Source organism: Pinus tabuliformis, chromosome 7, assembly GCF_031772625.1.
Source record: "Pinus tabuliformis cultivar Carrire ecotype Pingquan chromosome 7, CPIR1, whole genome shotgun sequence".
Taxonomy (NCBI): domain Eukaryota; kingdom Viridiplantae; phylum Streptophyta; class Pinopsida; order Pinales; family Pinaceae; genus Pinus; species Pinus tabuliformis.
This window is the reverse complement of record NC_142293.1, coordinates 857,831,458-857,854,875: the sequence shown is the minus strand read 5'-3', so window position 1 is coordinate 857,854,875 and position 23,418 is coordinate 857,831,458. Positions and strand designations below refer to the sequence as shown.

The 23,418-nt window shown below is 39.4% G+C and overlaps 1 protein-coding gene across 1 annotated transcript in view; it reads right to left on the bottom strand.

The window, feature by feature from the left end:
- The window catches only part of LOC149250309 (uncharacterized), a 70,432-nt gene that overhangs the window by 30,429 nt on the left and 16,585 nt on the right, over positions 1 to 23,418 (bottom strand). The window contains exon 3 of the mRNA XM_089459024.1: positions 13,155 to 13,237. Coding sequence (XP_089315150.1) covers positions 13,155 to 13,237 — 83 coding nt within the window. The remainder of the gene's footprint in view (positions 1 to 13,154; positions 13,238 to 23,418) is intronic.

The window sequence follows — 23,418 nt, the reverse complement described above, 5'->3', positions numbered from 1 at the left end:
GGGTCAACTCTCTGAAATGGGCCTCTGGATCTCTCTGGTCAAAACACTCTACCACCCTCCTGGTGAAGTCCTCATAAGAAGCCACGTGGGCATGCCCTAGGGTGTTCAAGCCATGAAACCGCCAATCATGGGCTTCCCCCTCCATGTGTAGCATGGCTATCTTGATGGCTTCCTGCTCTGTCATCCGGTTGAGTTGGAAGTATGTGTCCATCTTCTCAACACAAGCCCTGGCTGGGCACTTGGTTGCGCCATCGAAAGTAGGGAAATACATCCTCCCTATGGTCCTCCACAGCTCGTAGTTCTGGGTCCCCTATCCTCCATGACCCTTGTTCTTCTCACTCTGCTTGAGCTTGCAGTAATCTCTGAAGGAGAGGGCTTCCTTAAAGTCTTCATCCATAGACTGCCACTCTCTGAAATAGTCTCCCATTTGAGGGGGGTCTTCCCCTCTTGCAGGTTCGATTTGTGCCACTGGCACAAAAGAAGGCAGTGTAGCACGAGTTGGCACACTGGCTGATGGGTGTTGCGCTGCTGGTGAGGGATGATCGAATGTCTGAGAGGCCCCAGAAGTTTTCCCAAACAAAAACCCTCTAGTGCGACTTGATTTCTTCCAACATGTCTTTCTGGCCCTTGGCCAAGTCATTCAAGGCCCTCATGAAGCTATCGAAAGTCATCTCTTCCCTGCTCTTGGGTTCCACCATGTCCTCCTCCTCTACCACTGCTTTCCCTCTATCCTCTGTGTCTGGAGTAATCTCCAACTCTCTTTTTCTGCTCAGGTACCTCTGCCTTCGGTAGGTGATGTTTTGTTGGTCCCCTTCTCTCATAGGAGACAATCCCCACAGTTGAGCCAAGAACTAGGCTTTGATACCACTATAATGATCCTAAATAGGAATACAAGTGATAACAAGCAAATAATCTATGCAGCAATTTATAAAAACGAAATACACATTAAGCATCCACAGAAAAGCTGCAAATATGGAACTGTTGAGCCATTTTATTAATTTTCTGAAGGCTAAATACAATAGATAACAAGATGGTGCACCTGGGCTTGTCTCAATGGACAAGCATGACCAAACCCAGGTGGGAAAATGGTTGAATTGAAGGCTGCCCAACTGTTGCACCAATCTGCACTGCGCTGCCCCAGAAAATGCCTTTCTACTGAAGTTTGAATGGCTGGAAGGTGCACTTCTACTACCCAGAAAATTATGTGCTTTTAACCCCGGACTCCTTGGCCTAAACCCAAAAAAACCCACGAAGGATTTTGGCTGGTTTAGACTTCTGAAATTCGACCCCCTTGGAGCCCAACTTCAGCTGCAACTGCAAAACTCGGCCTGCTAGAAACTGCCTGTCAATCCTCCCGGAAATGGTCCCAAAGTGCTGGGTTGACCCCTGCTATCAAATCCCTGACTTCCCGAATGGGCTTCCGGCCTACAGCTCCTACTCCCAAGCTCCACGAAACTGCTGGAAGTGGCCTTTGCGCTGTCCCCAAGCCCAGCAATTCGAACTGCTGGAATGCTAGCTCTGTTGGCTGTAAACTCAACAAGAATGCTACTCTGTTGTTTCTCTCTCAACCCTCTAACTCTCCCGACAAACACCTAATCACTAATGGCTCTAACTCCTCTTGCGTATTCTTTGACTGCCCAAAAATATGCACTCCCTGCTTTGCGTTGGATGATGATGTTGTCTCACAACCCCGGAACCCCTGAAAAACTCGTGGAACTAACTCTCTAGAGCGGGCACAGATGGTCCCCCAAATTAGAGGTTAAATCTCCCACTTGAGAGATTCATGTCTAAACAATCGATTGACTCTGCGAAATAGCAAAGCGAACAGTCAAGTAGTTTTGTTTGCAAGATGTAAGAATGAATCCAAAATGAGAGTTGCTCCCTCCTTATAACTCCTTAGGCCTCCCTTACCTCATGTGGGCCCCTCCATCCACCTATTCGACTTTCCCTCCGAGCTATTCGAATGGGCCAATTCGAATTCCCATGTGGGTAGCCCCCACATTCCACTAGCAACCAAATTAAGTCTAATTGCCTCCCAAGTCCCTAAGTCGAAATTGGTGGGTCCTCTTCCTTAGCAAAAAATGTGCAAAATTGTGTAGCAGCACCCTGTTACAAATGTGTTTGGGAAGGGACATGACAAACATACAAGGATCAGTTTTCAAGAAGGGCATCAAAGCAAGTTGTAGGGCTCTAAGAAAATTGTAGGATCAGTCTACAACAGTAGTCTACATCAGCAAGGGTTTTTGCCTATGCAATCAAGGAGACAGTCTACAATAGCAAGAGCCTTTATGTTCACAGTCATCATCAAAAGACCACCAAGACCCTCATCAAATTGTCTACAAAGTAAGGAAGCTCAAAGACCTCAAAAACGAAGATTACATCATCTCGAAGAAAGTCGAAGTCCTAGAAGCATTCTTGATCTAAACTACAAAAGAAGGCAAATTGAAGGCAATAAGGCATGGACATCTTCAAAGGATCATCTTCGTGCCCTAGAAGAAGACCATCTGAGGAAGCAGCAAATCATCCTCATCAAAAGAGAGCAACCTTGTCTATTGAAAGGCTTTCTCACTTAAAAGAAGATCGTCCAAGAAGAAGCCCTCATACATCTTCTTCATCAACATGATCTAGGTAAAGATTTCATCTTCACATGACAAGTAAGTATCTTTTCATTCTATAATTAAGTTTGGATAAATGATTTCATGATTGCAAGGACATCTATAGGTTGGATGGGTCATCAAGATTCCTTGCATGAAGAAGGAGGATAGTCATAGTCCTCTAAGAAGCTGAAGTCATTAAACATATCAATAGGTCTCCTCTAAATTTATGGAAAGGGATGCTTATGAAAGATCCCCTCACATAGCAATATTGGAGACATCAAAGTGATGTAGATGATAAACTCATTCTCTGAAGGTGCAATAAAGAAGGTCACATGAAATCTAATCTTCATGAAAGTAAAGGTATCAAAAGATGTAGGATATCTTCATAAGATCCCATCTACAAGATCTAGGAAGGAAGATAATCATCATCGTTCTAACTGATAAGCAAGGTAACAATTGTCCATGAACAAGAAGGTTACCTCATTCAACAATTTGTGGTCTCTATGCTAGATAGAGAAAGGCAAGTTGATGGCAAAAATATTGAAGGTTAAAAGAACTCAAACATGTGCAGAAAGGAAAGACAAGTTTGGTCCTCAAGCAGACCGAATAAGTATAACTAAGATTCAATGCTATGGAAAGTTTATAGAAAGAAGCTCATATCACTGGAAAGATGGAGGAAGCTGAAGAAAGGGACCAAGGAAAGAGGGAGTAACAAATCTCTCCTATGAGTAAGATGTTATCCCTCACAAAAGGATCCTATCATAAGCTCCTAAATCTTGTGTTATAGATATGACCAAGATAATAAGATGCATCATGGCATCATGGAAGCATTAGAAACAAGAACTCGTGACATCACCATGGGAATCATGAAGAACAAAACCCATGGCAGACAAACATGAATAATATAGCTCTTGGGAACCTCAATGGAGATTGAAGAAAAGGAAGGAGTCATTTGGGACAAGGCTCATCATACATTAAGTCAAAAAGGAAACATTTGCCAGTTGGGGATATACAAGATCCTCAAAATTCTCTGATGGAATCCTCATCGAAGGGTTCACTAATCTAGAGAGGAAGCAAGTGTTTCAACAAGAATTCCAACTTATGGACTCCATGAGATAATGGTGTGATGACATGAAGCAAATCAAGGGATTGAAGATTTCTTCAATCAAGGAAGCTGCTGGAAGAAGCCTCGATGACCTGAAGGCAAAATAAGGTATGTATGCTTGTGTTTAATATTATAATGACATGTCATATGGTTGCAGGTAACATGGATCATTACTTCTATTTTGAGAAGCACGATCAATAGAAAAAGGATCTCCTCCCTTAAAAGGATGTAGGAAGGCATAAGTCACACCAGATGAAATCAACATAATATGTACTCATATAAAGTATGAGGTGGTTGACTACAATAAAGAATCTTTGATTGAAAGCTCTTAGGAATGGAATGTGTGAGGAAGGACGAGATCGTGAGATATGCAACCCTGATAAAGGTGATCATATTCCAAAAGACCAAGAAGACTTGACTAGGAAATCTCGAAAGATATGAAGACTCTAATGGAAAAGATGAAGACCCTTGACAATTGATATCTTTGGGAGATATGTCAACATGAAAGTAGGATCTTGGTACCTACAGGAAGATGTCATGATGAAGAGCCATCTAGTAAGGTGCGATTTAATTTAATGTTATGTTTTGATTTCTTGAATAGTATATGGATGAGTGCATGCAAGGCTACCAGAACAAGAATTGTAAGTACAAGTACAATTGGCATTCATGTGGTGGATGGAAATTCCTGAAAGAAGCATGATGGGAAAGAAGTAGCTACATGACGAAGGTTCCAGATATGTATCAAGAAGGCCACTTTCCATGAAGAAAGGAATGACATGATGAACCAAGAAGGAAAGTGATCGATGGTTGATGCCCTACAAGGAAGAAGCTCAACTGAACTCTATGACATCAAGGAAAGAAGTTGATCAAGTAGCTGAAGGACCCACAAAGAAGAAGTTGCTAATGAAAAGAAGAGTCCCTTGTTAAGAAGGAGCTCTGACAAGTCCCTGATCAAGAGGGAGCTTGGATTAGATCACCCCTGATTAAAAAGGAGTGACAGTTGTGTTTTTCTATTTCATGTGTCATGCACTAGACCAGGACTAACAATCGTAAGTCTAGGTGAAGGCCATGAATGGAAATGAAGACACATGATAGACACAACATTCTTGTCTTCATATGGGAAGAAAGAATGGGAGGATTGGGTAATCATATGGCATCTGATGCTCTTTGAGGATGTGTAGGGCATCCAAGATAAGAGTAGGCAAGAGGACCAATATGCTTTGAGGGTTGGGAACCCAAGATAAGAATAGTCCTAGAAGTTCATACTCAGTGAACACCCGGGGGCGTATGTACCTTGAGAGACAATGATGAAGGTGTCTATAATCATTGGTCTCGCCAGCATTGTAGCTCTCATGGAGAGATGGAGTTAGTCAAGACCTTGCACTATGACAATGTTGGTTACTATGATATTATACAGAAGGGTTACCAATCTGATTCTTCTTATGAGAAATTCTTCAGATTGAGAATGACCAAGTACCATTATAAATACCTCCCTAGTTAATAGGGAGTGTTGAAGAAAGTGTAACTAGGTTCAATATTTACAAATGTAATTTTGATCTTTGTACTTGTCAAGAAAAAGAAATATTATTTTTGTAAATTATAAGAATGAGTTTCTTGCTCATTCCATAGGTCTAGGAAAGTCAAAGAGTCAAAGACGTGTAAAGAGATCTTCTTGAGCATATATGTAATGTATATGAGTCAACCTAATGTCTAGAACAACCCTCCAAGACAAGCACAATCCTCTTGAAGAAGGCAGCAAGCAAAACAGACATGTCAACCTGCAAAAATGAAATAAATAGCTAAAAAGAAGTCATGTCGGCTCACATATAAAGTCACACCTCTTTGCTGGTTCATGTCGGCTTAATATGGAGCGCTAACCACTATATATACCCCGCTAGGGTCACCACAGAAAAGACAATTTTGTAAACCTCTGAAACTTCGGATGGTGCAGAATCTCGGTCAACCACAGAAGTACAAAACTTCAGATTACTCTGCAATTTCGGATGGTACGTTAAGTACAGATCTCGTGAATCTCAGACTACTCTACAACTTCGAATGGGTGCAGGAACACTGAATCTCAAACTAGTCTGCAACTTCGGATGGGTGCAAGAAGACAGAATCTCAGACTAGTCTGCAACTTCAGATGGGTGCAGGAAGACAGAATCTCAGGGTAGTTTGCAACTTCGGATGGGTGCATAAGGCACAGGATCTCGGTGATGAGGTACAAGATCTCGGTGATGAAGTATTGTATCTCGGTGCAAGTAATAAGTGTCTCGGCCTCCTTATAATCACAGTTTCAATACTGAAACACAGTCATACAAGAATGTAGTCACACAGTCTTGAGGAAGATCACACACTACTCGGTATAACAGCAATGATAAGGATCTCGGTGGTCCTACAGGAATACTCTCAATATACATACATAAACCTTGTTGTTATCTCGTGAAAGTGCAGAGATGATCACAGTGTTACAGCAATAATGATCTCCATGATCACAGTGTTACAACAATAATGATCTCCATGATAACTTTGATAATGCAGCAGTAGAAAGACCTTGGTGACGCAGTGATGAAGCGAGCAATGGTGCAATTGTAAGAATCCCTGTGGAATCATGATGATGATCTTGATAAAGCAGTAATGATGATGTTGATCTCAATAGTAAAGAAGAGGATAGGTGTCTTGGTTTTGGAGTGGCCTAGTGGGTCAAGGTTCATGGTCTTGGTGTTCGTCAATTGGAATCTCTATAAGAAGAATTATGTGCAGGTTTTCCTCTCCAAGAGGAAGAGGTTTTGGCCCTGATAGAATGCCAACATCTTGTGTTCTTGTCTCTTTGTTCTTTGGTAACTATTTGATGAAATAAGAAACACACACTCTAATAATATCAAAGAGAAGATTGTGCTAATAAGAAAATTAAAATGCCTCACAAATAGTTAACAAGTCAAGAAGAATCTCATTAACTACATGTGCCCTAGATTCTTCAACAAGATTAATCTCCCCTATTGTCCATGGATATAGGGTGGTAGCCGGAGCTCCCGTATGATGATTCTTCTTCATTAGAGTGCGACATCATTGTTCCAGATGATACAGAGCAGAGATGATCAAAGATGAGCAAAGAAAGCAGAGATCTTTTGTTGTAGAAAGAAATTCCTCCCTAACTGAGAGGGAGTGTTGAAAATTTGGCAGCTCAAAGATGAATTTCTGAATAGAAAGTCTCAACTATGGCTTTCCAAAAAGAGTAAATAACCCTGCATCAATTGGTAATCAATTATTGTTGATGGAAAATCCCTTTTGATCATCAATCAATCCTAATAGTTCAATTTCGACTTAATCATCAATATTAGTGTAGTTATTCTTATGATACTATTATATTATTATTAGAAAGGAAATTCAAGTTACTCAATAATGGCTCTCAATAATGTTCTCTTACACTCTCATTATTGGCATGGCATATTCCTCTTACACTTTCATTAATGCTCTTACACTCAATAAAAGCTCGTCATAAAAGATTCCTCTTACGCACTCTTTAATGCACATGTTACATTCTCTCTTAAAAGCATAAGTTACAAAGGCATGCATACCTCTTTAATGGCATGAATTACATCTCCTAAATGGGTATGAGTTCCACTCCTCTTGGCATGCGAGTTACTCCTCCTTTATGGCATGAATTTGTTGTTCCTCCTATATATGTGTATGTGTGTGTGTGTCATTCTTTCTCCCCTCACTACTTGTGCATTGTGAAAGAAGAATTCGAACTTGAGAAAGAGTTGGAGAGAGTTGAAAAAGATTGTGAGAGAGACTTAGAGAGTAAGAGAAAAACTTGGTGAGCCAAGGTTAATTCAGTGCTTCATTGTTTCAATGTTGATTCAGTTGAAGGGAAGGTTGATTCAGTGTGTGCATCTATTGTTGCTACCAGTGATCTTCATGCTACAGCTTGTTCAGATTTGGGTGAACTTACTCATTCTCTTGATCTCTCATTGTACTTTGTATCTTTGTTGAACAATTGATTTCTAATAGAAGAAGAATTTGGTTGGGTTTTCCCCTTGTGGGTTTTGCCCTGGTCATTGGACCTAAATTCTCTGTCTCATTGTATTCTTGGTTGTCTTCTATTGTGCATTTGATTTATGTTCTATCTACAATTGCTTATCTAATATTGCAGCATAAAGAAGTTTTGTAATAAGTGATTGTTACAGCATAGAACATCAGAATTTCAACAAAAATAAGTTGTTGGAGTGTACTGACCATTTATTCATGTCTCAATAACAAATTGAGGCCAACGTTCTACTCTCCGATTAAAGCATTGCCTCATTAAGAGACTCATGAGCACTCTTAGCCACATGTGGGGTCAAACACTCACACATGTGAGTCGAATCTCTTTCAATATATAGTTGTTGGTGCATCTTGGGTAGGTTGTTGGGCCACTATTCTTCATGCAAGCATATTCGACCAACATTCGAGTCTTCGCGTCAAATAATTGTTTAAGTCAAGCAAATCAACACTCTAGTGGGTGACTATTTTCTCGTGTAAAAGAAACATATTCTCATGTACGTGACTTATTCTTCAACATGTGGGTACAAATCAACTGTTATTATTTTAGGAGGGATTCCAACTAGCAATTACAAGGAAATTTATAAAAGGTTAGACCCTCATCCCAAATTGGTTGTCGTTGAACTATCACAGCATGTGCCATTCGATAGAAGTTATTCCAAGTGCAAACCTTTGTGTGGATTGATTATTCATCACCACTTCTTTTTCAAAGGTGAGGAGATTGAGATCACCTACACATGAACTTATCTAGGGGTATTATTCACAAGTTCTCCTTTAGTTTGTGGCATGCACTTCAACCCAAATCAACAAGGGCTATGGGTCCTTAGCTCTTCTAGAGGGACAATGTTTTCAGCATCACTTTCAGGACATTCTTCCTAGATGTCGCTCGTGGACACTCTTGTCTGCCCCAATTCTTTATGGATCTAAGGTTTAAGGTCCTGGTTTACTAGAGTCTGATTGCTCCACAATAGAGAAAGTACAAACCATCCTCCTTTGTCGCTTCATTTGATGCAAACAAACAATTCCTCAGCCCATCATCCTTATAGAGTTTGGTGCTCACCCCTTCCGACCTGAGACAGTGTTCAATTTTGTCTCACTTCTACACTGTATTTAGAGCTTTGTTGATACAGCGTAGTGGTGTGAAAGATATCCATACTTAGCCTATTGTTAATCGACGTCTCAAATCTCCTTACTTCAGTTTGTATTATTTTGGACCGCCTTCCTCCAGTTAGATATTTTTAACAACCAAACAAGAGATGAATACAATCGTTCATGAGGATATCTAACAGGTAATAAGTACTATTGAGAAATTGTAGTTGTGGTCGGTGTTTTCATCATCAAAATCAAAGGAGAAATAAATTTTCTAGCTTTCCAAGTCAACCCCACCTCCTGAAGCAGTTTGACCCAAGGTCAAAACCCACCTATTTGGACTACTATATATTGGCATTCGATTCACACCACTTGGGAATCCATCCACAACAATTCGGACCTGTTCTACAGGAGAAGATCTACTCACACGTGCGAAGAAGAAGACTATCTTGACCAGCGAGTTGACTTTTTGTTCTCTGCATTGACCAGATTTGGCTTGGACTTTTCTCCTGCTATTTGACCAAGATGTCGACTGAAATTAAAGGTTGAATATTCCTAGCATCTTTGAATTTATGTCGACCAAAGTTTCAAGTTGTTTCTGGGGCATTGACTGAGGTTTGACCACAAGTCAAACTTTGTGGTTTGAGTAAACTTTCTCTGTAGAGTTGTAGGACCGAATTTTGACCCTTTGGCCAACAGTTACACGTCAAAATTTAGCCCCTTGACCAAACTTTGACCAATGACCAAATCATTGACTTTTCTTTCTTTTAATTGATTTTGACTTGGCATTTATTGTGGTCAAAGGTTGACATTTTCACTAGAAAATTAGATGTACAAACTGTATGAAAAAAACAATTTCTCATAAGGAAAGGTTGTTGGGTTTTTCCCCTTGGAGTGGAGTTTTCCCCATGTAATTTTGGTGTCATTTGTTTCATTGTCTCATTGTGATCTCTACTGCTCTATTGATCTTAATGGTTGAAATTTTCTTGATGATTTGAATGCTCTAAAGAAGTTAAAATTGTATCATTGGAAGTAGTTATCAAGAAGAAAATTGTTCTAGTCTATCTTGCTATTAGAAAATCAACAAGTACATGTCACTTGGACAAACCCTGAGTGTGGGTTACATATGACGATGGCCTTCTATGTTGAGGACTTCATGGTGATGATGGGCGGACTCATTGTTCATCCCCATTACACAGTTCACCATTAGATGCATGCCCTTCAAATTCCCTTTGGACAATTCAAAGTTAGATCTCATCGACTGCAAATTAAAACAAACCACCAAATACACCGTTTAGACAAAATCTGCTAGCTATGTCATCTTTGACAAATTGAGTAGAAGGAGCACTTCATCTTCCATTGCCCCATTTATAATGAGATCCATAGGAGATTTTATCGCCTAATCAGGGGGATCCAGACCCTTTCCAATTTCTTCCAATACTCAAATCAAAGATGTTTATCCCTTTACATACAAGAGGCCCTCAAACTTCATACCCACACTCTCCATCTACCTCCTAGGTTGGATCCTATTCAACAGATTACCTCCTTCTTTACAATACTCGCAACAGCTAGAGGCACTAAGAAATGGGATGATGACAACATTGCTACTAACTCCAAAACAGTACAGACCAGATGGACATTCCCCCTCCCCCGAGACCTCAGAGATGCCAATAGACTAGATCCTTTACTAGCAAGCAAATCAAATCACCTAGACATCAGCAATGAGTTATAGCAGCCAGGAAACAGCACAATAGAGGGTCCAAAGTTTCCCCTAGCTCTTCTTTGAGACATCATCCTATCTTGAGTTTTCTTCATTTGGCCTTTAGATCTCAAAAGAGGTAGATCTAGTGGATCATGAACCAATCCCTAGATTCTTTCCCTTTACACATCTCCCTCCTATTGAGGTTGCCTGCACTTGGATCCTATGGGTTTCTCATGTTTTCACTAATAGACTTCATGTTTCTACTTTGCTTCTTATACTTTATATAGGAGATATTTTAGTAATCTTGCTCTGTATTGACATCATTGTGCTCAGTTGTCCCATGGACCTACTTTTGTTGTCATTTATTGAACAGTTATTAAATTATCTTATCTTATGCTTTCTCTTCTTAGTTTTATATGGCAAAAGTTCTTCATAGAATAGATACAGGTACACCAAATTACTACAAGGCGACTGGGTTGGTCAATTGAAGGACAACAGTCATGTGGAAGGAGAGATCGGGGTACCTCATCTGTCCCTTTGTTGGCACTAATAGGTAATCAAATCCAAGTGTTAGACAAGCCCTTATTAAGTGTTCCTTCAACAAGGTTTAGATCCTACTTGGTGCCATATTTAGCCCAACAGTTGGAAACATTCTGAAGGAGAGAATCTTTCCTGTAGGATTTGGGAGCCTATACAATTGTTCTAGACTATAATTGGGTGTGATAGTTGCTACATTCCAGTCCCATTTTCTAATCCAGGGTGCATAGCCAATTTAGAGGGAGTTGTGATCACAATCCAATATTTTAAATGTAAGCAAGGCCAAAATAAGCTTCATTGCAGCAACCATTCTTCGAAAAAATAGAAAACCTCTTTCTTTTTTCGTTTACAAAAATAAAAATACAAAAAATATAATAAATTCCCAGCTTCTACTCAAAATTTTACTTCGCTAGCTAGTATATCTTAGGTGTCTTGATATTAGATTTTTTTATCAACCCAAGATAGTTTACCCTCTGATTTTCTGTAAAATTATTTTTTATATTTCAATTTTCACAAGAGTATTATAAGCATTTTGCAGATCCACAATTTAATATAACAAAATACTTATGGCAAATCCATCAAAATCCTTAAACAAAGGGAGAAACCAAGTATCTATTACCTAAAACCATTTGTTTAATTCCAGATCTAATACTATAACATTATCATTAGTTCCTGGAATAAAAGTATACAATTTCCAGCCATTAAAAATTTATTTGACTGCTGGAATAATTTTTTAGGTTTTGACCACGGGGGTTTCGTCCCCAAATCACTACAAGTAGTTTCCAGATTACCTAAAACTCTGAGATCTTTGCAAATCTTTAGTGCTATGCAATTTTTGTCAATAGTTACTAACTTGCTTCCTGAGAACTTCCGCCCACAAATCCATTAATTTAGTGGGTTTACACACTTATGGGTGGCCCCAAAAGGGCATTTTTCTTGTTTTTTTTCTGCGTTTTTTCTACTTTGCATGTCTGAAAAGAGCAGAACAACGACCTAATCATCCATTTTAAGCAAACTACCAAGAGGTGAATCAAGAAAAATCATTCCCCAATTGGTAAGAGTACCACTTTGTACTATTTCAAGAGTTACTTTCTGAGGTTAGAGTGATATTCTATTTGTTGTTCTACATTATTTCTGCATTTAATTCCATTTACAAATCAGTAAAATTAAAAAAAATCAACTCCTACTTTCACCAAGGTACCTATACAAGGCACTGGTCTACTAATTTTTTGGTGGAGATACTTGTGTATGTAGGGCAGCCTCCCACAGCCTTTTGTAGGAGTTGGACTTCAAGAGTAGGCACTTCTGTCAAGGTTCCCAGCACTTGTCCTGTGTGGTACCACCTAGCACCTTGTGAGGACCCGTACAAGAATGCTAAACCAATCAACAACAGGAGCCTGTGTGGAAATGGTTCTCCTTTTGGGTTGCCCTTCATTTGTCTCAATTGTAGACCTTGCTCATTTATCACAACAAATGAAGCAGTGACGAAACCACTGACCATATCTTCATAATTAAGACAATTGATAGCCCAGTAGATTATCTCTCAATGCATTCAAACAGACTACTTTGAGGTGAAGTTTGCCATCAGGTCTCCAGTTCTAATTCGGCTAAGGTTCAAGTCCAGCTAAGTTCCCAATGGGCTACCAATTGCTAAAGTGGCCAGCAGATGAGCTTCCCTCCATCCAAATGCATAGTTAAATTCAGGTAATATACACCATCCCCAAACTTTGCAATAAAATTCAGATATAATTCCCCAACAAATTGAATAAAACTAACCAGCGGCATGTTTCCCAATATGTTATATCTTTGAATAGAGCATAGAGATTTCTAGATGTGTGCTGACACAGTAAAATGAACCAAACAGAGATATATATACCCAATAATGGCTTACTAGCTATAAGATGACAAAACCTAAGTCAAAATCATCGTTCACCTTTTTCATTGGAAGATTATATCATTTTAGTTTCTAGGCAAAGCTGCCTCAAATGTTCATTGTCGAAGAAACTTAAGACATGAAAGAAAAAAACATAAAAGGAAACACAAATGCCCTAATGAGACAGAATAAACAAACTTATTTCACCTTTGTTGCTTCGTGTTGTTCAATTTCTCCATCACCATCTTGATCTACAGAGCAAAAAAACCTATCCAGGTGCTTTCTCAAACCTGGCAAGAACAAACAAAAAGAAAGGGCTTAAAGTTGGGATCTTAAGCAATTATTTCAACAACAAAAAATTGGCCTCTGTCAATCAAACTTTTGAATTATGATTTTAAAAGCAATACATCCATTTTCACCACTAGTTACTCCACTGGTATGTATGATTTGATGTTTCTTCGTACAGCACATTAGCCAAATAGCACAATTATGCAGAAGTCCGATGCAATGTTTCACCAAGACTCCGGGACTGGGGGATGCGGGTGCGGAGAGATGCACAGGGGGGACGTGTAGGAGTACCCTCAAATTTTAAGGAAATTTAGGGGGGATGGGGGGGCGTCAAGGTATATAACTTATATATATATATATATATATATATATATATATAGTCAATAATGAAAATATAAATACATTGACCCATACATAATTGAATTAAATAATGAAATACAATGACCCATATTCATCATTCATACTGATGTGTGTATCATTCATCCATATACCACGAGATTCAAATACATTGATCCATATTTATCATTCTAGAATCTACATTGATTTAAAAATTAAATTCATCATTCATCATTCTAGATTCTAAATTGACTTAAAATTTAAATTCATCATTCTAGAATCTAATTAGAACTAAGCAAAATAGACTATAGTAGATGCTAAAGTCTGAAGACTAGAATGGTAAATTGATATAACTAAAACTCAAAAATAGTAAAGAGTGACGAGTCAAAGAACCCATCTAAGGTCATCGATATCTAGAATGAAGACTCAAAAGTTAAAACTAAAAATTAAAAATGGACAATGTGCATTGAAGAAGAATCGCGGGGGAGGAGAGACAACAGTTAACTAGTAAGTCATATAGCACTGTGTGGTAAGCCAAGTCGAATGAGTGAGTTAGGGATTGCAAATTAGTTTAGGTTTTGATATTTGTTTTGAATTTTTCTTTTTAGTTTTAATTTTAGGTTTTTTTAATTTTGTTTTTATTTAATTTTTTTCTTAATTTCAAGGGTTATTAGACAAAATTGAGGGGGACATGTCCCCCTTCAAAAGGGTTGATTTTGGGTTTGTTAAATGCTAGTTCCAGACCCTCATACTTGATAGAATCCAATGGAAACATTGGAATCCCCCCAATCATGAAATCCTAAAAACTGTTAAGTCTGCTGAATTTTGAATGGGATATGAATATCTATTTTCTCCATATGAAGTGTGATGAGGTTGGAACCACTCTCAAACATCCTGAGTCATTTCATGGTAATATTAAAAATTTAAGTAAAAGGATGAAACTTTTACTTTAAGAATTTAATATTACCATTAATTACATAGCATTAGTATAGGGGCCTATGGTTCAATATTAAGCTTCCTCATAATTTTTTGTTTTCAAACAAAATTAAGGGGGGGCGCCTACCCTTTCTGAGGGGGACACCCAGAAGCACCCTTTTTGGGGAGTAGCATCTCCCAAAAAGGGGGATGTGGGGAAACATTTCCCCAGATGTCCCCCTATCCCAGGTGTGTAGGTGTGAGGGGTGCGTGCACCCAACCCTAAGGGACGCCATGGAACACTGATCTAATGCAATTCGAAGCATCTCCCAAAAAGGGGGACATGGGGAAACATTTCCCCAGGCATCCCGCTATCCCAGGTGCATGGAGTGAAAGGGGTGAGTGCACCCAACCCTAGGGGACACATCCCCATGGAACATTGATCTGATGCAATTCCCTTTTTGGGGAGTAGTGTCTCCCAAAAAGGGGGACATGGGGAAACATTTCCCTAGACATCCTCCCATCCCAGGTGCGAGAGGTGCGTGCACCCAACCCTAGGGGATGCATCCCCATGGAACATTGGTCTGATGCAATTCATGATAATGTGCATCTAAGGAAAGTTGAAGGATGATAACAATTGCATGTGAATGACATACTTCATATGAAAAACAACCAATTCATTCTGTGTTTACAGCATTTCCATATAAACTATGCATATCCAAGAATTCTTGACAAAATACAAAAGGTTTTACCATATACTAGTTCTCAAACCAAAGTTGTCAAATACTCCAATTAGGGGGAATACCCTGGGCCACAGAAGGTGGGACATGTGTTGGGTTTAAATATGGATTCAACAAATATTGGCGACACATACCCAGCACAATGCTTGAAGCCAGGTTCCTCTAGGATTTTTAACCTCAATAATAATGAATAAGAAAAACCCTAACATAATTCGCACCTAAACTAAAACTTAATCTTACCAACTAGCCAAGTATAAAAGAAATTAGAGGCACAGTACACAACAGAAAATGATAGCAAATTGAACAGAAGGAAATAAAGAATAAAGTGCAAAAGGTTAATAGCAGATAAGAGACGATAAGACAATTTTATTACTATCCAATGAATGGCCACAATAGTAGGTCAACAAGACCCCAAAGAATAGATTAACCAATTGTCACCAATGTTGATGGACATTTGGCTAATTTTGTGCCAGCAGGTGTCGAGTTTGAATACCTTTGGGTGTGGCACACTAGTCTAAACTCTACACTAGTAGGTTTGCTAGGGATGCTATTGACAACTATGTGAAAGCATCCCTCGGTATTTTCCACAAGGTGTTTTTGGTAAAAATGGTAGGTCAATGGAACTTGTTGTAAATACATAGTTGGCCTGCAAATATAACTCCAAACACACGTGTTGAATTTCTATTGATTTCTAGTAGGCATCGGATGTGCTCTAAGCCTCAAAATTTGCAGGGAGGCTAGGACACATGTATTCCAAAATACCCAGAATTCGTTTTGGAAAATTCCACCCGGAGACAGTTTTATTAAAATAATTAATTATTTTTAATGGATGCCTAAGTCTAAACTTAGGAAATTAAAATAATTAAAGGGTATTAATCAAACTGAGGGTGAAACTTCTAGAAGAAGATGACGATCGAGTCCAAATGATCTAAGCCATTGATTAGAATCTAATTTGGGTCGTTGATTATTCAACTAGAGGATTATAAGAAGGAACTCGATGGGCATTTGGAAAACACATCAAAGAGAGATCAAGAGATCGAATTTCTCAGAGAAGGCAGCGCAGTAGTTGCTAGAGAATCGATCAAGGTGATTTCTTACAGTGAGGGGTAGGGATAGTAGACAGGAGGAAGGTTTCCAGGTCTGGGGAGTGCAAGGCAGACAAGGCAAAGAGCAATTCAGCGAGGCAGCGCAAAGACAGCACAAAGCTTCAAAGGGAGTTCAAATTTCAACTAGGAGAGACGAGATTCAGTGCAGGAAGTCGGGGTGTGAGACTGGAAGGCCTGGAGATCAAATTTCTAGTCAGCAGAGGGATTTACTTAAGAGCCCAACGACAGTGATGCAGTTCTGCGTAGGGTTGACGCAAAAGCTGCGCAGAGGCAGCGTGGGGCCAGTCAGCAAGCCCCTGATCAGAATCGAATCTCCCAGAACAGTGTGAGATTTCTCTCACTAACCTTTTTGCCAGTTTCTCTCTGTATCGGATAGCCAGTTGGGCATCCAACGAATTGTACTCAGATTTACTACTGCATAATAATTAAAACCCTCAGTTGTTGCACCGGTTTTCCCACATTGGGTTTTTCCAGGGACATTTGTCCAAAAATAACAATGTCATGTGTTGTGTATTTCTTTCTTGCTCAATTTCTTGTTTCCGCATTTAATTTAATTGGTGAAGGCTGCAGTGTATTAGTTTCGGTATTTGTTGTAGGATGCAGTAAATAATTTGTTCAGTAATTTAACAAATAGAAGATACTTAATCAGTTGTTGCAGTAGAAATTTGGGTCTTCCAAATTTTTCACACACGACACTCAAGAATCTAGGTTAGGGTCTTACAATCTCTGACACAACCCACTCAAATGCAACAAGACTACTTTGCACAGCAAAATAAATACAACAGTAAATCAACTAGTGTGCAAAGTCGACAACTTTTTACAATTTTCAACCCAACTTCATTATATTAATCAATCTTTAATACAATTGTCTAGGGCTTCCATACCAGGGATCATGGCCCTCATACAATCAGCAATATAATAAATACAACTAGGGTTTGGTGTCAGTCCTTTGACAACCAATGTACCCTGAACAAGTTACAACCGACTTACTCGCTAATATAGTCGGGCTCAACTCTTTTCTGTCCACATACCCTGAACACAACCGCTGGTCCTTCTGCTTCCAGTCTGCAACTCCACCAATCTGCCTCTATCAATGATCACAAGTTCTTTAGGTCACTGAACACAGCTCCAAATACTTTTGCCCTCTAGTTGTTCCTTAGTCCATTAAGTCACCAGCACATAGGGTCTTCATGTAGCTGTTCACAAACAGTCTTCTTGTAGCTGTTCACAACTTTGTTTGTGAATAGCTCCTTGGCTGCCCACTTCTACCTTCCTCTACTGCTATATGAAGACAAATCAAGGGTAAGAACGCTTCCCACTTTCACTGTAGAATGTCCTTCAACATAGACTAGGGCTTGTTCAGTAGCCCTCTTTGGCTGTCACTTCTTCCTTCAAGGGATCAACCACTAGGCCTACCAATCTGCCTCTCCTAGCAGACTTATGCTCCTTTATAGATCTGCACTTAGGGTACCCAACACACCTTCTAACTTCCCTCCAAACAGTACACAAGGTGTCCTCCAAACTGGACACTATCACCTAGCAAACAACATCAACCATGGAAGGACAATCACATACATTTGGACGTCAAATTTTCTATCCTCAAAGTAGTTAGGCCTGTACACCTACTTCCAGAATTTCAGCCCTCTGGTTAGGGTATTCTGAGATAGCTTCAGAACTACACTTTTCTTGCCAAACAACCCTTCCAGACCTGTGGTTATCCTCCTCTTTAGGTCACATATCCCTACGCTGGTGCCTTGTGAGAATGCAGCCTAGGAAAGACTCCTTTTAGGCCCTCTCGGCCCTCCTAAACAGTGAGGCGTCTATCTGCACCTACACAGAAATTTTTGGCCCTGTGAAACAGAGAATTCCACCTATACTTGTGCACAGAATCTGCCTCCTTTAAGCTCAGCCTACTCCTACCAAACTCGGTCTCCAACCTGTCACAAGAAAGACAGCTTCTAATTCAATGGCCCTTCAAAGTAGCTTTGATACCATGTTGAATTTCCACAGCACTCAAAATTCTAAGTTAGGGTCTTATAATCTCTGACAAGAAACTCAAATGCCACAACAAGACTACTTTGCACAGTGGAATAAACACAGCAGTAAATCAACTAGTGCACAATAGACAACTTTTTATAATTTTCAACCCAACATCGTTATATTAATCAATCTTTAATACAACTGTCTAGGGCTTCCATACTAGGGATCATGGCCTTCATACAATCACTAATACAATAAATACAACTAGGGTTTGGTGTCAGTCATTGACAACCAATCTACGTTGAACAAGATAGAACTGACTTACTCGCTAATATAGATGACCTCGGCTCCTTTCGATCCGTGTACCCTGAACACAGTAGTTGGTCCTTTTGCTTCCAATCTGCAGCTCCACCAATCTGCCTCTATCAATGATCACAAGTCCTTTAGGTCACCGAACACAGCTGCAAATACTTTTGCCCTCTAGCTGCTCCTTAGTCCATCAAGTCATCAGCACATAGGGTCTTCTTGTAGTTGTTCACAACTCCGTTTGTGAACAGCTCCTTGGCTGCCCACTTCTGCCTTCCTCTGCTGCTATATGAAGACAAGTCAAGGGCACGAAGGCTGCCCACTTTCACTGTAGAATGTCCTTCTTCAACAATAGACTAGGGCTTGTTCACTAGCTGTCTTTGGCTGCCACTTCTTCCTTCAAGGGATCAACCATTACGCTAACCAATCTGCCTCTCCTAGCAGACTTATGCTCCTTTATAGGTCTGCACTTAGGGCACACAACACACCTTCTAACTACCCTCCAAACAGTACACAAGATGTCCTCCAAACTCTGTCCAAATTGGACACCATCACCTAGAAAACAACATCAACCATGGAAGAACAATCACATACCTTTGGATGTCAACCTTTTTGTCTTCAAAGTAGCTAGGCCTATGTACCTACTTCTAGAATTTCAGCCCTCTGGTTAGAGCAATTTGTGACAACTTCATAACTGCACTTTTCTTGCCAAACAACCCTTCCAAACCTGCGGTTATCCTCCTCTTTAGATCACCTATCCCTGCGTTGGTGCCTTGTGAGAATGCGGCCTAGGAAAGACTCCTTTTAGGCCCTCTCGACCCTCTTAAACAGTGAGTTGTCCACCTGCACCTACACAGAAATTTTCGGCCCTATCAAACAAAGAATTCCACCTATACTTGTGCACAGAATCTTCCACCTTTAAGCTTGGCCTGCTCCTACCAAACTCGGCCTCCAACCTGTCACAAGAAAGACTCAAATACTTCCCTTCCTCAACTTCGGTTGGTGCTCCAATTGTCTGCGGCCAGATTAGATGTGTTCCTCCCCTTATGATTAGTTGCTCTTGGATGATTGGATGCCAAATGAGGCCTCACATCACTTATAATTATATGATCATGAGTGCCAACGTCTAGCCCTCTCTTGGGCCTCCTTAAGATCAAGCCGAATTTATTCTTTGCGCCACTTTGCCCATATATATAAACAAAAAAAACCTTTTTCTCCCATTTGGCACATGCTCCCTTGGTGTTCTTGGCAGCCCCTTGCTCCATTAAGGGTGCCCCATAATCTCCAAGTGTCAAATCATCAAAACCATGCATGGTTTCACACCCACAAGCTTGGGTGCAAAACCCACCTCTTGGGTACTTAGCCCACAAATGACTTTTGTGGTGCCAATTCCTCCACAACCCTGTACCCTAGGTTTGGAGTACCTCCCAAGCTACAAATCTCGACAACAAGCAAACGAGCTAAAGAGATAGATAATAGCGATAAAAAATTTTTAAAAGTACAAAACCCCTGATGAACAAAAATATATTGGTGTCAAAATACATCAAGTCTAGAAGCAGAAGCAAAATGAAAGGAAGATGAAAAGGACTCCCCAATAAGGTCATCAATCTTCAATGGACCAATGCATTGCCTGATACTCTATTTCTGATATAAACATGTGATGAGGACTCTAGGATGGACGATCATGGCTAGAAATTGAACATTGTGATATTCCCACTTAGTATTTTGCTAAGTAAATATCATTTTTTGCTCATTTTTGGTTTATTGCACGGATGCACTTAGGAAAAGTGGGCTTAGAGGACCCACATTTGACTTTTGGCTTAAGAGGCACTCAAACATTAGAGCTAGAGGAAAAATTGTGGCTTTGGTGGAGCGTGGGGGCCACCACAAGAGAATTTCGGCCCACATGGGAAGTACGCTCTCATTGGAGCAGAATTGGTGTGAGGAGTTTGATGTGGGCCCACATGGGCATTTTTGGAGGCATCTTGACAAAAGGAGGAAGAGACACTCATTTGGCTCATTCATCTATCATTTACAAAATTGTCTAAGACAAGAGCACGCTTGAGCTGAAGCCAAGTCTGCAAGTGTTGTTTAGCACACGAGTGTCTCTGAGCAGAGATCTCAGCCCTTGCTTTGGTGGACTTCGAGTGCCAGCCCAAGGAGGGAGTTTCACCTTGCCATTTTTGCACTACCATCAAGAGGATCGAACTTTTGGGAGAGGGGCAGCTACAACAGCACAAGGATTGCGCAGTGTTTTGTGGGAGCACTCCGGGAGATGGAGTGAGTTGGGAATTTGGCTGAAACTTTGAGTGAAGGCCTGGGGGACATTTTGAGGAGTATTGCAGCCATTTTGGAGGTCATTTGCAACAGTGGGTCGAATTACCAACAGTTGAGCCATAGAGGGGAAATAAAGCCAAATTTTCGAAGTCAAGCAAAGGCCAATTCCTTCGTGGGTTATTCTGGGTATTTGGTGGAGAGGTTGGGATTAATTTCCCAAAATTTTCTAAGCATGGGAGAAAGCCCTAGCAGCAGATTCATTCAGCCAGCAACATATTTCTAGGCATCTTCAACGCAGAGCTTGAGCAGCATAGCAGCAAATCAAAGGAAGGGTGTCTTATTTGTCATTTGGGCTTTGCTAGCTTGCCTTGAGCAACCCCGAGTGCACTCATTCCAGCACCTTATTGTACACCCATTTTCATTGATAAAAAGAGCTCAGTAGCGCAGTTTTGGTGTCAATTTGTGATCTGATTTTTGTCACTGTTTTATGGTGTTTTTGTCTATGTTTGCTTTGCATATTTATTGTTAATTTTCCTTAGGGATATTACAAACATCTATCACAATTCTCCTAACACTAAAGGTCATTGAGGAGAAATTGGTGATGAGACTCTAGGAAGTCAAGATGATGGGAGAGCAAATAGTTAAACTATCATGAGTGAAGCCTCCTCAAGGCTCTAGTGGCAATTGTTCTTCTAATTGTAGACCTCAAAGAAACATGATGTTTCATTGATCTAGAAGTGGATGTCACATGGGACTCTACACAGCACTTAAAGGTCATCTTCCACCAAAGACTAGGAGAAAAAATGAAGGGATCAACTTAATAAGTTTTTTCTTGGGTAGACCCATAGAATCTGTCCTCTAAAATTTTGTACTTCCCTTAAGAAGATTGCTAGACACCTTTCCTAGAAGAATCAAAAGAAAAATAGTAAGGGATTCTCCTAACTTTGTAAAGATAGTGGAAGCTCCTCCTATCTCATTATATCTAAGGCAATAGAAGATAAGGTGCTCCACCAACTTGATGTCTAGCAGATGACAAGCATGACACATCTTTGACTTCATAATGTGATGATCTCTCTGTTGAAGAAAGTGTAACTAGGTTCAGTATTTACAAATGTAATTTTGATCTTTGTACTTGTCAAGAAAAAGAAATATTATTTTTATAAATGATAAGAATGAGTTTCGAATTCAAGCTTTTGTGATCCATAACTTATTATTAATGAAGATTTTCGGAAAAAATCACATTGCCAATATTTGGTTGACGCGTTTCGAACTAGCCAGTGTGGTTCATCTTCAAGACAAGATGAAGAGACAGATCTCAGAGGAAGGTTAAATAGGAAGATAGGTCATCCTAACGGCTAGAGGAAAACGATTAAATTTGACCAAGGAGGGAAATTAATATATTTAAACAATTTTTTATCTATTATTATAATTTATTTATTTTTAATAACCAAACGGCTATATTTGACTAGGGTAGGGAATTCTAATTTGTATAATTATTTATTTACTTGATTAACTAATTTATTTATGCATTATTTTATTTTATTGAATAATTGTTTATTTGGTAATGAATTGGAAAAATAAGGATTAAAAATAATAACTAAATAATAAAATAAAAATAACTAAATCAATAAATGAATAAAAGGAATAAATAAATAAATATAAAGAGTAAAAATTATTTTTAAAAAAATATATTAATGAGGGAATAAAAATAAAAGAGACGGTGTTCATTAAAAAATAATAATCAATTTATTTTATTAAGTAATTAATTAATCAATTATTTAATTTTAACAAGGGAATAAAAATAAAAGAGAAGGCGTTAAAAAAATAACTAAATCAATAAATGAAAAAAAAAGGAATATATAAATAAATATTAAGGGTGTAAAAAATTAAATAAATAAATAGGTCTAGGAAAGTCAAAGAGTCAAAGACATGTGTAAAGAGCTCTTCTTGAGCATATGTGTAATGTATACAAGTCCATAGAAATGTCAAGTAGCCCTCCAAGACAAGCTCAAGAAGAAGTCTGCCAGCTAAACAATGTGAAAGACAGTCATGTTGGCCTCAAAGCATATATAGATGTCAAGTCGGCTCAAAAATGAAGTCACAACAGTTCACTGGTTCATGTTGGCTTGCATACATGGATAAACACCTATAAATACGCAGCTGGAGTCACCACAGAGACAAGGAATTTTGGATAAGTGTCTGCAACTGCGGAAGAGGACAGAACTCCTCTATAAGTCTCGGTGAGCACAGCGAAGTATAGTATCTCGGTGGATACTCTGTCTCGGTGAAGGAGGAGAATACACTGCCTCGGCATTCCTGTGATCACAGTCTCAACGCAATCACAGTCTCGACCTCCTCATGATCACAGTCTTCAACACAGTGATATAAAACACAGTCACTGTAATCGTGGATGGAGCAATACACCCTCAACATATGTACAATCTCTAGATCTCAGTTCTTCGATGGGTAATACAATAAGGATCTCTGAGCAGGAAAAAAACACAACGGATGATCTAAGTGATG